Genomic DNA, 15,290 nt, shown 5'->3' with positions numbered 1-15,290 from the left:
ACATTGCTCCACAGTCCAGAGAAACGGAAAAAAGGGCCTGATGTAAACTGTCCGATGCACACATAATATTAAATAGGCGTTCGACTTCAAATTCTTGAAACCTGTACCACTCGGGTACAGTGTAGAAGTCTCGGACGGACTGTTCATTAAGCGCCATTTTGAAAATTCTCTTTAGTTCCAAGCTTCTGGGCCCTGCCCTACCCTACACTGTCTTGCTCGACAAACATCGATTAGGGGGCCCACTGCTATAATACTGACGTTTAGACTACACCGTCTTTTGGTGGTACAAATATATATAAATAATATATATATATCAAGAAAAGTAAAATTCGCTTTTAAAACTAACGTCTGCGCTCAATGAACATTCAAATTAAAGTGGCTCTGCTTGAAAAGCCGCAGAGGTTTTCAAACCAAACTTCCATCCGATTGGTTGGGGCATCCCAAACAATCCACTGATTGGCGAGACCCAGCATCTGATCCCATCAGGGAATCCCCAATTATTTCCACTCTTGCGTCAGTGCAAAAAATGATACGGTGTCAATAATTTTTATCTTTGTCATAATATTTACGAGCAGACATAGCTTCATTAAAAAAATATCCCTTTACAATTTTGAAAGGTTCCCCAAAGCAAATGTTCCCTCTCAGCAATGTATATGCTACGCGCACTGCCATTGGTCAGTCAATGTTGGCAGACTCGCACAGCTGGCTATAAAATATATAAGGGAAACCCAAATATATGCTACGCGCACTGCCAATGGTCAGTTGATGTCAGCTGATTCGCACAGCTGGCTAAAAATACACGGGAAACCTAGGTGAAGAGCCACAGCTGGAAGGGCCTATGCCCAGCTGATCGGTGAGCCAAGCATCACCGTAACTTAGTGTAAGTGTCCTTTCTTACACAGCATGTATAAGTGCAGGCTTAATTCCTGCTATTAATAACATATTATATGAATAATATTTACGTTAAATAAACTTTGCAAAGATAAAAAAAAAAACCCAACAAGATAACAACAAACAGGGTTCAAACAATTGGAAAAAATAATTAAATTCCTAGTTGCTTTGCCGTTCATTGCGGTAATCGTCGGACGTACCTGTAGGCTATGAAAAGGAGCTCAGTCAAATTCGTAAGTTAACCTAACTTTGTAACAATCAAGCTCAGAATAAAGGGAGTACATGTGTTTCCTCCAGTTGTTTAAACATCAAAGCTGCTAATTAATCCCTTAATTGGTATTTGTCAACTGCACAACAGTGACACTGGAGCATGCGCACATGTAATTAGCTCTGCGTAGGCAATCACGTTATCGGCTGAGTGGGTATCAAAGTAAAAGTAATGCAGTACTGATTGACGTCGGTGTGACCGTCTGGTTTTCTGAGGTAAAATTTACATTAAAGGAACACAATGGGACTGAATAATTTTGTCCAATGCAGTTTAGAGGGTAAATTTTAGTGTTAAAAGATACGCAAATCACGGGCCATGTAAAACGTCCGGTTTTGAGGGAATTCCGGTTTACTGAGGGTCTTGTTTTGAGAAGTTTAACTGTACAAGGATTTATGAACTGTACCTTCAAGTTAAAAGGTTTGTCTGTTCTACTCTTCATGTCATTGGGGAAAAAAACGGAGCCACCTGGGTTAGCATGGTCCTCAGGATCAGCTGTAAGATGAAATGTATCAACAGTTGGCTCGATCTGTTGAACCGTCAGAGACATCTGATCAGATTGGACGTTCACTGGTCCTTCTATTATCGACTGGACAGATTCCAACATACAGTCACTAATGGTCTCTAGAACATCCAATACAGGCCTGTTTTTAGCCTCCATCTGGAAATATTCAAATGGGTTCAAGATAAACTATTACAGATTGGGAGAGAGAGAGAAGGTTTGTAAATTTCAAATTTGGCATCTTATGATGAGTGCCTGTCATCAGAGCTATATCTATTCCATTGACAGACTTGTCAGCTGTTTTAACAGTGAATGATGAGTGCCTGTCATCACAGCTATATCTATTCCATTGACAGACTTGTCAGCTGTTTTAACAGTGAATGATGAGTGCTTGTCATCACAGCTATATCTATTCCATTGTGCTCTCTGTTTTAACAGTGAATGATGAGTGCCTGTCATCAGAGCTATATCTATTTAACAGTGAATGATGAGTGCCTGTCATCACAGCTATATCTATTCTGCTCTCTTTTAACAGTGAATGATGAGTGCCTGTCATCACAGCTATATCTATTCCATTCTCTCTGTTTCCAGTGCCTGTCATCACAGCTATATCTATTCCTCTCTCTGTTTTAACAGTGAATGATGAGTGCCTGTCATCACAGCTATATCTATTCCATTGTGCTCTCTGTTTTAACAGTGAATGATGAGTGCTTGTCATCACAGCTATATCTATTCTATTGTGCTCTCTGTTTTAACAGTGAATGATGAGTGTCTGTCATCACAGCTATATCTATTCCATTGTGCTCTCTGTTTTAACAGTGAATGATGAGTGCCTGTCATCACAGCTATATCTATTCCATTGTGCTCTCTGTTTTAACAGTGAATGATGAGTGCCTGTCATCACAGCTATATCTATTCCATTGTGCTCTCTGTTTTAACAGTGAATGATGAGTGCCTGTCATCAGAGCTATATCTATTCCATCTCTCTGTTTTAACAGTGAATGATGAGTGCTTGTCATCACAGCTATATCTATTCCATGCTCTCTGTTTTAACAGTGAATGATGAGTGCTGTCATCACAGCTATATCTATTCCATTGTGCTCTCTGTTTTAACAGTGAATGATGAGTGCCTGTCATCACAGCTATATCTATTCCATTGTGCTCTCTGTTTTAACAGTGAATGATGAGTGCCTGTCATCACAGCTATATCTATTCCATTGCACTCTCTGTTTTAACAGTGAATGATGAGTGCCTGTCATCACAGCTATATCTATTCCATTGTGCTCTCTGTTTTAACAGTGAATGATGAGTGCCTGTCATCACAGCTATATCTATTCCATTGTGCTCTCTGTTTTAACAGTGAATGATGAGTGCCTGTCATCACAGCTATATCTATTCCATTGTGCTCTCTGTTTTAACAGTGAATGATGAGTGCCTGTCATCACAGCTATATCTATTCCATTGTGCTCTCTGTTTTAACAGTGAATGATGAGTGCCTGTCATCACAGCTATATCTATTCCATTGTGCTCTCTGTTTTAACAGTGAATGATGAGTGCCTGTCATCACAGCTATATCTATTCCATTGTGCTCTCTGTTTTAACAGTGAATGATGAGTGCCTGTCATCACAGCTATATCTATTCCATTGACAGACTTGTCAGCTGTTTTAACAGTGAATGATGAGTGCCTGTCATCAGCTATATCTATTCCATTGTGCTCTCTGTTTTAACAGTGAATGATGAGTGCCTGTCATCAGAGCTATATCTATTCCATTGACAGACTTGTCAGCTGTTTTAACAGTGAATGATGAGTGCCTGTCATCACAGCTATATCTATTCCATTGACAGACTCTCTGTTTTAACAGTGAATGATGAGTGCTTGTCATCACAGCTATATCTATTCCATTGTGCTCTCTGTTTTAACAGTGAATGATGAGTGCCTGTCATCACAGCTATATCTATTCCATTCCATTGTGCTCTCTGTTTTAACAGTGAATGATGAGTGCCTGTCATCACAGCTATATCTATTCCATTGTGCTCTCTGTTTTAACAGTGAATGATGAGTGCCTGTCATCACAGCTATATCTATTCCATTGACAGACTTGTCAGCTGTTTTAACAGTGAATGATGAGTGCCTGTCATCAGAGCTATATCTATTCCATTGACAGACTTGTCAGCTGTTTTAACAGTGAATGATGAGTGCTTGTCATCACAGCTATATCTATTCCATTGAGCTCTCTGTTTTAACAGTGAATGATGAGTGCCTGTCATCACAGCTATATCTATTCTATTGTGCTCTCTGTTTTAACAGTGAATGATGAGTGCCTGTCATCACAGCTATATCTATTCCATTGCAGTCTCTGTTTTAACAGTGAATGATGAGTGCCTGTCATCACAGCTATATCTATTCCATTGTGCTCTCTGTTTTAACAGTGAATGATGAGTGCTGTCATCACAGCTATATTAGTGAATGATGACAGTGAATGATGATGATGAGTGCCTGTCATCACAGCTATATCTATTCCATTGACAGACTCTCTGTTTTAACAGTGAATGATGAGTGCCTGTCATCACAGCTATATCTATTCCATTGACAGACTTGTCAGCTGTTTTAACAGTGAATGATGAGTGCCTGTCATCACAGCTATATCTATTCCATTGTGCTCTCTGTTTTAACAGTGAATGATGAGTGCCTGTCATCACAGCTATATCTATTCCATTGACAGACTCTCTGTTTTAACAGTGAATGATGAGTGCCTGTCATCACAGCTATATCTATTCCATTGTGCTCTCTGTTTTAACAGTGAATGATGAGTGCCTGTCATCACAGCTATATCTATTCCATTGTGCTCTCTGTTTTAACAGTGAATGATGAGTGCCTGTCATCACAGCTATATCTATTCCATTGTGCTCTCTGTTTTAACAGTGAATGATGAGTGCCTGTCATCACAGCTATATCTATTCCATTGACAGACTTGTCATCTGTTTTAACAGTGAATGATGAGTGCCTGTCATCACAGCTATATCTATTCCATGACTTCTGTTTTAACAGTGCTCTCTGTTTTAACAGTGAATGATGAGTGCCTGTCATCACAGCTATATCTATTCCATTGACAGACTTGTCAGCTGTTTTAACAGTGAATGATGAGTGCCTGTCATCACAGCTATATCTATTCCATTGACAGACTCTCTGTTTTAACAGTGAATGATGAGTGCCTGTCATCACAGCTATATCTATTCCATTGACAGACTTGTCTCTGTTTTAACAGTGAATGATGAGTGCCTGTCATCAGAGCTATATCTATTCCATTGACAGACTTGTCAGCTGTTTTAACAGTGAATGATGAGTGCCTGTCATCACAGCTATATCTATTCCATTGTGCTCTCTGTTTTAACAGTGAATGATGAGTGCCTGTCATCACAGCTATATCTATTCCATTGTGCTCTGTTTTAACAGTGAATGATGAGTGCCTGTCATCACAGCTATATCTATTCCATTGTGCTCTCTGTTTTAACAGTGAATGATGAGTGCTCTGTCATCACAGCTATATCTATTCCATTGTGCTCTCTGTTTTAACAGTGAATGATGAGTGCCTGTCATCACAGCTATATCTATTTAACCATTGTGCTCTCTGTTTTAACAGTGAATGATGAGTGCCTGTCATCACAGCTATATCTATTCCATTGTGCTCTCTGTTTTAACAGTGAATGATGAGTGCTTGTCATCACAGCTATATCTATTCCATTGACTGACTTGTCAGCTGTTTTAACAGTGAATGATGAGTGCCTGTCATCAGAGCTATATCTATTCATTATTCCTGTTTTAACAGTGAATGATGAGTGCCTGTCATCACAGCTATATCTATTTTAACAGTGAATGATGAGTGCCTGTCATCACAGCTATATCTATTCCATTGTCTCTCTGTTTTAACAGTGAATGATGAGTGCCTGTCATCACAGCTATATCTATTCCATTGTGCTCTCTGTTTTAACAGTGAATGATGAGTGCCTGTCATCACAGCTATATCTATTCCATTGACAGACTTGTCATCTGTTTTAACAGTGAATGATGAGTGCCTGTCATCAGCTAGCTATATCTATTCCATTGATGAGTGCCTGTCATCACAGCTATATCTCTCTGTTTTAACAGTGAATGATGAGTGCCTGTCATCACAGCTATATCTATTCCATTGTGCTCTCTGTTTTAACAGTGAATGATGAGTGCCTGTCATCACAGCTATATCTATTCCATTGTGCTCTCTGTTTTAACAGTGAATGATGAGTGCCTGTCATCACAGCTATATCTATTCCATTGTGCTCTCTGTTTTAACAGTGAATGATGAGTGCCTGTCATCAGCTATATCTATTCCATTGACAGACTTCTCAGCTGTTTTAACAGTGAATGATGAGTGCCTGTCATCACAGCTATATCTATTCCATTGTGCTCTCTGTTTTAACAGTGAATGATGAGTGCCTGTCATCACAGCTATATCTATTCCATTGACAGACTTGTCAGCTGTTTTAACAGTGAATGATGAGTGCCTGTCATCAGAGCTATATCTATTCCATTGACAGACTTGTCAGCTGTTTTAACAGTGAATGATGAGTGCCTGTCATCACAGCTATATCTATTCCATTGACACTCTGTTTTAACAGTGAATGATGAGTGCCTGTCATCACAGCTATATCTATTCCATTGACAGACTTGTCAGCTGTTTTAACAGTGAATGATGAGTGCCTGTCATCACAGCTATATCTATTCCATTGTGCTCTCTGTTTTAACAGTGAATGATGAGTGCCTGTCATCACAGCTATATCTATTCCATTGTGCTCTCTGTTTTAACAGTGAATGATGAGTGCCTGTCATCACAGCTATATCTATTCCATTGTGCTCTCTGTTTTAACAGTGAATGATGAGTGCCTGTCATCACAGCTATATCTATTCCATTGTGCTCTCTGTTTTAACAGTGAATGATGAGTGCCTGTCATCACAGCTATATCTATTCCATTGTGCTCTCTGTTTTAACAGTGAATGATGAGTGCCTGTCATCACAGCTATATCTATTCCATTATTCTGTTTTAACAGTGAATGATGAGTGCCTGTCATCACAGCTATATCTATTCCATTGTGCTCTCTGTTTTAACAGTGAATGATGAGTGCCTGTCATCACAGCTATATCTATTCCATTAACAGTGAATGATGAGTGCCTGTCATCTCTGTTTTAACAGTGAATGATGAGTGCCTGTCATCACAGCTATATCTATTCCATTGTCATCACAGCTATACTATTGCAGCTGTTTTAACAGTGAATGATGAGTGCCTGTCATCACAGCTATATCTATTCCATTGACAGACTTGTCACTGTTTTAACAGTGAATGATGAGTGCCTGTCATCACAGCTATATCTATATTGTTTTAACATTGCCTGCATCACAGCTATATCTATCTATTCTTGTGCTCTCTGTTTTAACAGTGAATGATGAGTGCCTGTCATCACAGCTATATCTATTCCATTGTGCTCTCTGTTTTAACAGTGAATGATGAGTGCCTGTCATCACAGCTATATCTATTCCATTGTGCTCTCTGTTTTAACAGTGAATGATGAGTGCTGTCATCACAGCTATATCTATTGTTAAAACAGCTGTGTAAACTAACCATATCTCCACCCCAACGCCCCAATTCTTATTGGTTTTGTCTACCAATGAAGAGTACTTCCCAAGCAAAAGAAATGTTACATGTATAAACTAACAAACATCTTTAATGGTTTCAATACATACAGGTATCCAGAAATCAAAGAATATGGCATTACCACCATGCAAGTCAATTAGGGAACACCAATAACTGTTGAGATTAATGCCAGGTGATGTTAGTAAAGTCATTACATGACATTACCATTTCAAGAACACAATCAAACAAAATTAGTCAAGATACAGTCTTCCTTGCCGTCTTGTGTTTTATATCGTAGCAAGACTGGACATGAACACACCACTTCTGTGCTCCTGGCAACATCTGCAGTGATTGCTGTGGGAATCAAGATTCAACTGACTTGTGTTTTATGTAGGAGCAAGATTGGACATGAACACATCACTTCTGTGCTCCTGGCAACATCTGCAGTGATTGTGGTGGGAATCAAGATTCAACTGACTTGTGTTTTATATCGTAGCAAGACTGGACATGAACACATCACTTCTGTGCTCCTGGCAACATCTGCAGTGATTGCTGTGGGAATCAAGATTCAACTCACTTGTGTTTTATATCGTAGCATGACTGGACATGAACACATCACTTCTGTGCTCCTGGCAACATCTGCAGTGATTACGGTGGGAGTCAAGATTCAACTCACTTGTGTTTTATGTAGGAGCAAGACTGGACATGAACACATCACTTCTGTGCTCCTGGCAACATCTGCAGTGATTGCGGTGGGAGTCAAGATTCAACTCACTTGTGTTTTATGTAGGAGCAAGACTGGACATGAACACATCACTTCTGTGCTCCTGGCAACATCTGCAGTGATTGTGGTGGAAATCAAGATTCAACTGACTTATGTGTGTGTTCTGATCAAATCAACAGGGATGTGGTGGAGTCACACACACACACACACACACACACACACACACACACACACACACACACACACAAACAAACCACCTAAATCAGATGTTCACCCAACGATTAGTTACCAGTGTTTATGGGTCATGCATGGGAGCTGTTTCGATTTGCTAAACTAGTGGTCACTTATCACAGGTTGGGACGAACGTACAGTGTACTTACTAAACTGCAGATAATAGGATTTATTACCCCAGCAGGCACTCATAATGGCGAAAATAAAAATAAAAATTTCTCATGCATTGGTATAACGAACAATACTACTGGATGATTTGACGCTTACAAAGCAATGACCTTGTTGGCACTAAATATGACGTCATCACGATTTGGCAAACACACACAATGACGTCATGTAGTTTAAAGATTGCATTTACGGCTGTCTGTTTTTGGTGTTAAATTTATAACAAAATGCCATTTGAATGCAATTCATTATAGATTTTGTACCAGAATAAATACAATTTTGTTTTTGAAAATGATCTATGAACGTGATTAAATTAAAAAGTTATAGCAATACTGAGAACAGTGCATAAAGTGGTTTATATCCTTTCTATACATGTACGTGCATGTGTGTTGAAAATAAAGGCTTTTAGAGAAAAATAGCTCAGGTAATAAACAGAATAACAAACTCAGCACCAGTTATTATCAAATTTATGTCCCTCGTGAAATAATTTTCATTTGTCACTCGCTAAAGCTCGTGGCAACTGAAAATTATTTCACTTGGGACATAAATTTGATAATAACTGGTAACTCGTTTATTATTCTCTACATATCTGGCTAAAAAGGAAACTAAAATGTTGTTATACAAAGGTGAAAGTAGAAATAAGTACATGTATAAAACATCATATTGGTTATTGAGGACAGATCACTAAGGTTGAAGACAATTTTCACACCATTGTTTTTGCTTTGCATAAAGTTCAAATTATGTCACTTGACATCTTCCTACAATAACAATAAACTGGGTGTATAACTTCCATTTTTAGAATGCTGAAAAACATTAAATACAAACCTGCTATTGGAATCTTTTCAGTAAAATATTACTAATGCACTTAACTGTAATTGCAGAAAACTATAATAATAATAATAATGATGAGGATAATAATAATAATAATAATAATAATAATAATATAATATATACACACACACAAACTTGTCTTAAGTGGTCACACAAGGGATTACAGGTTGCCACATAGTCTTTAAAACATGCATTGTTTCTTGGTTTACCGTGTCTGTACTGCTAATTAACAGATGTGTGCTTCACAGTTGATTATAAATCAACTTTTGTCAAGTTTGACATGTTGCCTCCATCAGAAAAAATGCAACTGTAATGTATTAAATTAACTGTTCTCATGTAATTAATTCCTACTTCATGTGGAGACATATTGGCATAGTATGTGAATCTACCCATGTCAAGCGTAGCCTGACGAGAGGCAATTAGATGCATTCCAGAGTGATAGTTCCTTAATTGATACACAGTGAGATGTCGGGACTGATGGGTACTAGTATTCCTGAAGGTGTGAAGATCGGTTATTTGCTGCACCTTATCACAAAGTTATCATTCTTGATATATGAATTATTGTTGAATGGTTATAAAAATGGAATATGTGATCATAAAAGGTTAAAGTTTATCAAATCTATCTTGGATGACTGTCGGATATGGTAATGTATGGACTGCACAGTGTAACCAGCTACCAGATGTAAATCTATTAAAACAAATAATTGTTTTAAGATTACAGGATCAGTTCTTACTAACATGGCACAATGACATTGTTAACTCATCTAAAGCATCTTATTACAGACTGTTTAAATCAAATATTGTGTTTGAGACATATTTAACCAATTTAGAGAAAAAATTATTGGTTACCATTATTACATTTTCGACTCTCGAATCGTTATCTTCCCATTGAAAAAGGCAGATGGAAAAAAATAACTTTAACAAATAGAACATGCTTTCTATGTATAAATAACGAAATTGGTGATGAATTTCATTATATAATGTTATCCTTTTTTTAAAGATGAAAGAACAAAACTTATGCCAAAGTGTTGCCAGTCTAGACCAAATGTTTATAAATTTAGAATGCTATTTGACACTAAAAAAAACTGGTGTTCTCAGAAAGCTAGCAGTTTTCTGTAAACAAATTATGCATATTCTTAAGTCCCATGGCTGAAATCTATCTTTTTACAATTTGATTTTATTTGTATATGCAATGTATGTCTTCAAATGCAAGTATGAACCCATATATATATATACACACACACACACACACTTGTTTTATCTGATGTACATTATTATGACAAGTGTGCCATCTTGTCATTTTTACAATGTACCTCATATGCTGTTGAATTACACCTAGAGTGTATATAAAGTAAAAGTTCATTTCAGTTACAATATCAGTTACTGTGGCCGCTTAATACAGGTATTTTAGCAATTTGGATTCCGATTTAGGTGTCGCTGGCTGCGTTAGACAGGTGACCAGTTGTTACAGGTGCATTTATATTATAAATCATTTGGAAGGGGAAAACGTGGCTGATGACATGTGGCCGCTAGGACAGGTTTGACTGTGTATATATTCACATTCAGACCATGTTCATCCCTGGATCACTTTGTCATTATATCGAAATTGCCATTGTATTAAATTAATTTGTCATGAGTTATGTCCTTTGCCAAAATAACGTAACAAAAAATATTAAGTGCTCAAGATTAATCTCCCCCCACCACTCGGGGCATTGATTAATAGCTTTGTGGAGCTAACGAAATACAGAGTCAACTACACCGGAAAGCAGGCGACTGTGACTCTTGTTTATGGAGACAAGGCCGCGAGCTAGCATAATCAACAAGTGACCGAGATGGAGACGTGCACCACTTAGCCACCAACTGCAGTCCCTTCTACAATACCAGCCCCAAGGAAGCCCGACCCAACATCGCCAGGAGCAGCACAGTGGAGAACCAAAACTGTTGGCTAAACCTCCTATGAGAAAGGAACATGCACAGACAGTTCAACTGCCAGTGGAGGATCCACCACCTGTGCTGCCCCCCACCTAGGACTACATCTCCAAGGAAAACAACCAGGAAGGAACGGGTTCGAAACCTCCACGGTATATGAGCATGTTAAAATAGTACACCAATAGCCCAATTAATATTAACTGAAGACTGAATAGCATTTAAATAATTAATGCATTGCAATTATTATAATGAACAAGAAATACAGGTACATATAAATATACACATTATTAAATATATTAAACAAGGCGCATTCACTGTCAGTCTCATCATTCCTTGGTCAAAGACATCTACCTATACTTTGTGTACAAAATATCATCAAAATAGAAGGCTTGATTGTTCGAAGTTAATCCTTTAATTGATTAAACGCTTATTTTCAAAAGCAGTACACATCTACAAATTTAGCAAACATCGGTAACTCTGACAGCATGTGACACTTACCGACTCACGATAAGATCAAAGATTCTAAGTGGCTGTGTGTGTACTGCCAACGTGCTGCGGTATATGTGATTATGTAATGTTGTTGTAAAGAGGTGTTTTCAGACGTCGAATGCCTCAGTGGCATCGTGGTTAAGCCATCGGACTACAGGCTGGTAGGTACAGGCTTTGCAGCCCGGTACCGGCTCCAACCCAGAGCCAATTCTTAAGGACTCAATGGGTAGGTGGAAAGCCACTACACCCTCTTCTTTCTCACTAACCACTAACCAACTAACAACTAACCCACTGTCCTGCACAGACAGCCCAGATAGCTGAGGTGTGTGCCCAGGGCAGCGTGCTTGAACCGTAATTGGTAATAATCACGAAAATAAGTTGAAATTAATGTACATTTGTTCCTAATTTACTCTGCCGATGTTGGAAGGTGTGAATTCCAGTGTAATGAACATAGTAACATTGAAGTATGTTTGTTCCCGACAATTTATGGTCGGATGGTGTAAATGTCATAGTAATGACATCTGACTGTATATATAATATTCAAAATAAGTAGGAGATATTCAAATATAACACAATATAATAGAGATATATTAATTTTTATTGCAATATTAATTAATGGTAAAACACAAGCACTCATGTGACAAGGGATTGGCATTAAAGATTATAGCCAGATAGTGATATAGGTCCGGAGGAGACACAAATAGAGAAGAGGGTGGTGCTTGTCAATTTGATGTTTTCAATATTTGCACTAATAACAGGTAAAACACCCACGGTTTGGCAAGCACACACGAATCCGACGTGGCATGCTCCTGATTAAACATCCTATAACATTTTGGGGGATCCTGTCCCATTCGTCTTGGAGAGCAGCGCCTAATTCAGCCAAGTTGGTTGGATGACATTGACGCAAAGGTGATAGGGAAAGAAGAAAAGTGTTTGATTTTACAAAATATCATGGGTTTTTTTACAATGTTGCTTAATGTGCCTGGAATGGGACAGCATGCCAAAATGAATCCTAAAACAAATTTAACGTACGTTGTGACACGTTGTGCGAGAACTGCAGGAAATCGGCATGAAATTGTCAGATTTTGGCGAATGCACGTGAAACTCAGGGAAAAATTTGGGGTAGTGATGGGTATTTAAAGCTGCAATGCTCGCAATGATGCCTCATTTCCATTTCGACGTAGATGAGTTACAAGATGCCAAGACTTAGCCTGCCGAATCAAAACATTGCAATAGGCCACCTCCAGTTAGGTGAATCGCAGTCAGCAGTTGCACACCACATTAACATCCATCAGAGCACCATTTCACGTCTCTGGGACAGGTACCAGCAGTTTTAATCAGTTGAAGTGGAAGACCTCGCATAACAACTGCAGCACAAGATCGCTACATCCGGGTTCTGCACTTGCGTCACCAAACTGCCACAGCAACGAACATTGCTAGACGCATACCTGGCTTGAGAAGGGTGTCTGCACAAACCATTCAGAACTGACTTCGAGAAGCTGGTTTAGGAGACCGTATGTTGGCCCCATCCTGCAATGTCAACATCGACATTTACGTGGAGGGAGTGTCATGATGTGGGGAACCATCTCATACACCGGCAACCTGACAGCAGTACACTACCGGGATGAAATTCTTCGCTGTCACATGCTTCCCATGTCTGATCGACAGAGAGCTCTTTCAGCAAGGCCACATACGGCACATATAACAATGGATTTCCTACAGAATGAGAACATTAATGTGCTGCCATGGCCATCAAGATTGTCAGATCTCAACCCTATTGAACATCTATGGGACGAACTGGACAGACGTGTACGCCAGCGTGACCCAGAACCTCAGACGCTTCCACAACTGTCACAAGCAGTGCAGGAAGAATGGGCTAGGATTCCACGTGCCCGGTTTCAGAGACTCATTCAGTCTATGCCAAGGAGATGTCGTGCAGTGATTGCTGCTGCTGGTGGCCACACAAAGTACTGATTTCAGCGCCCTTGTGCGACGCTGTTTGGTGACAAAAATGCCTCAACTGCTGTCAGTCCATAGCAAGAACATTGTCACATACTCATGTCAAATTTTACTGTGAGTGATACGATCATAAATAACGAAATTATGCCACTTTGTATTAAAGAGATAATTTCATGAATATTTCACCTATGCGTTTCTTTTTTGACAAAACTGTATGTATGTATGTATGTATGTGTACATATGTATGTGTGTGTGTGTGTGTGTGTGTGTGTGTGTGTGTCTATATATATATATTATTTACAAAATATAAAATTACAGTAATACAATGTATATTTTTTATTCATTGTGTACAAAGCAAAAACGATGTCCAGGAAATTGTCATCAACCATAGTATATAGTAAAACATAAAATCAAATCAATTGTGGAGGTAAAAATAGCCATGTTAAATACAATATGCGAATATCCAACCTGTTTGTATTCTGTGTCTTCTCTCACTTGCTTGTCCATCAGAGTTACCAGTGCATGGCATTGTATCCTTTTTGACAAACAAAAAGACTAAATTAATTTTAAGAATAAAATGACAGGTACTAGTATTCAAATTCAAAGATAGGTAAATCTAAGGCCCTTATTATGTGATTTGATTTAAATCCAAATTCTCTTCCTCAGCAAACTATTTAAAATGCCTGATAGTGAAAGAGTGGTGGTGGGGGGGGGGGGGGGGGATCATTCAAATCAAAAACAAACATGAATTGTAATGACCAAACCAATGTTCTGTTTGTGGAAATTAATGTTGGTTTTGTTTAATGACACCACTAGAGCACAATGATTAATTCATTGGCTATTGAATGTTAATTTGTGACCAGTTATGGTGCACAGGCTGTAACGAAAACAAATACAATTAGTTGAATAGATCCACCGAGGTGCTTCGATCCTGTGACACAAGGACCTCAGGCGAGCAGTCAATCAACTGAGCTACGTTTAAATCCTGCCCCTCAGTTTGTGAAATGCATGGAGCTAATTATTATAACTATAATTGTTCTTGTATGAATGATTTGAAAATAAACATTGCAGCCAACATTATATTAGTCAGACCCAAAACAAACAAACAAACAAAAAACAACAAAACAAAACAAACACACAAGCAAACAAAAAACAACAACTACAGACCGAATTTTATTAGTAGTTTGTAATTAAACCTTCCAACCACCAAAACCTCTAAATGACCCTTTGCACTAGTACTAATTAAAGTGATGAATATCTGTACCAAATATATTAAAGATGTCCATTAAAGGATTTAATTGTTAAAGATAATAAGAAAAGGTTTAGATCACATTTTTGACATGAGGTTACATTCATGAGATTGAAGGTGTGCACTGCAACTTGGTGAACATCCATATCAAACATGAAAGCCATCCATCAAACAATTCAATGTTAAATGCAATCAGAGACACTAACAAGACATTAACCAAATTCTAAATGACCTTCCCCTTGTCCTGAGGTTACCTTCAATTGAAAGACTATATCTTTTCGAACACTGCCATTCCAAACAAAGGTCATCTATTAAACAATTTAAGAGTTAAAGGCAATTATAAAATGTTAACCAACATTAATGCATCTTAGCAATGTTTAAACTCAATG

At 38.3% G+C, this 15,290-nt stretch overlaps 1 protein-coding gene across 1 annotated transcript in view; it reads right to left on the bottom strand.

Annotated features, from left to right (window-relative positions):
- The window catches only part of LOC121383902 (polycystic kidney disease protein 1-like 2), a 188,321-nt gene that overhangs the window by 77,916 nt on the left and 95,115 nt on the right, over positions 1–15,290 (bottom strand). The window contains exons 12-13 of the mRNA XM_041514000.1: positions 14,121–14,187; positions 1,563–1,817 (exon numbers count right to left, since the gene is read on the bottom strand). Of these exons, the coding sequence (XP_041369934.1) occupies positions 1,563–1,817; positions 14,121–14,187 (322 nt within the window). The remainder of the gene's footprint in view (positions 1–1,562; positions 1,818–14,120; positions 14,188–15,290) is intronic.

The sequence above is a fragment of the Gigantopelta aegis genome, chromosome 10 (genome assembly GCF_016097555.1).
Source record: "Gigantopelta aegis isolate Gae_Host chromosome 10, Gae_host_genome, whole genome shotgun sequence".
NCBI classification, from domain to species: Eukaryota; Metazoa; Mollusca; class Gastropoda; order Neomphalida; family Peltospiridae; genus Gigantopelta; species Gigantopelta aegis.
Note: the sequence above shows the minus strand (reverse complement) of the source record. Positions and strands in the feature narration are given on the sequence as shown.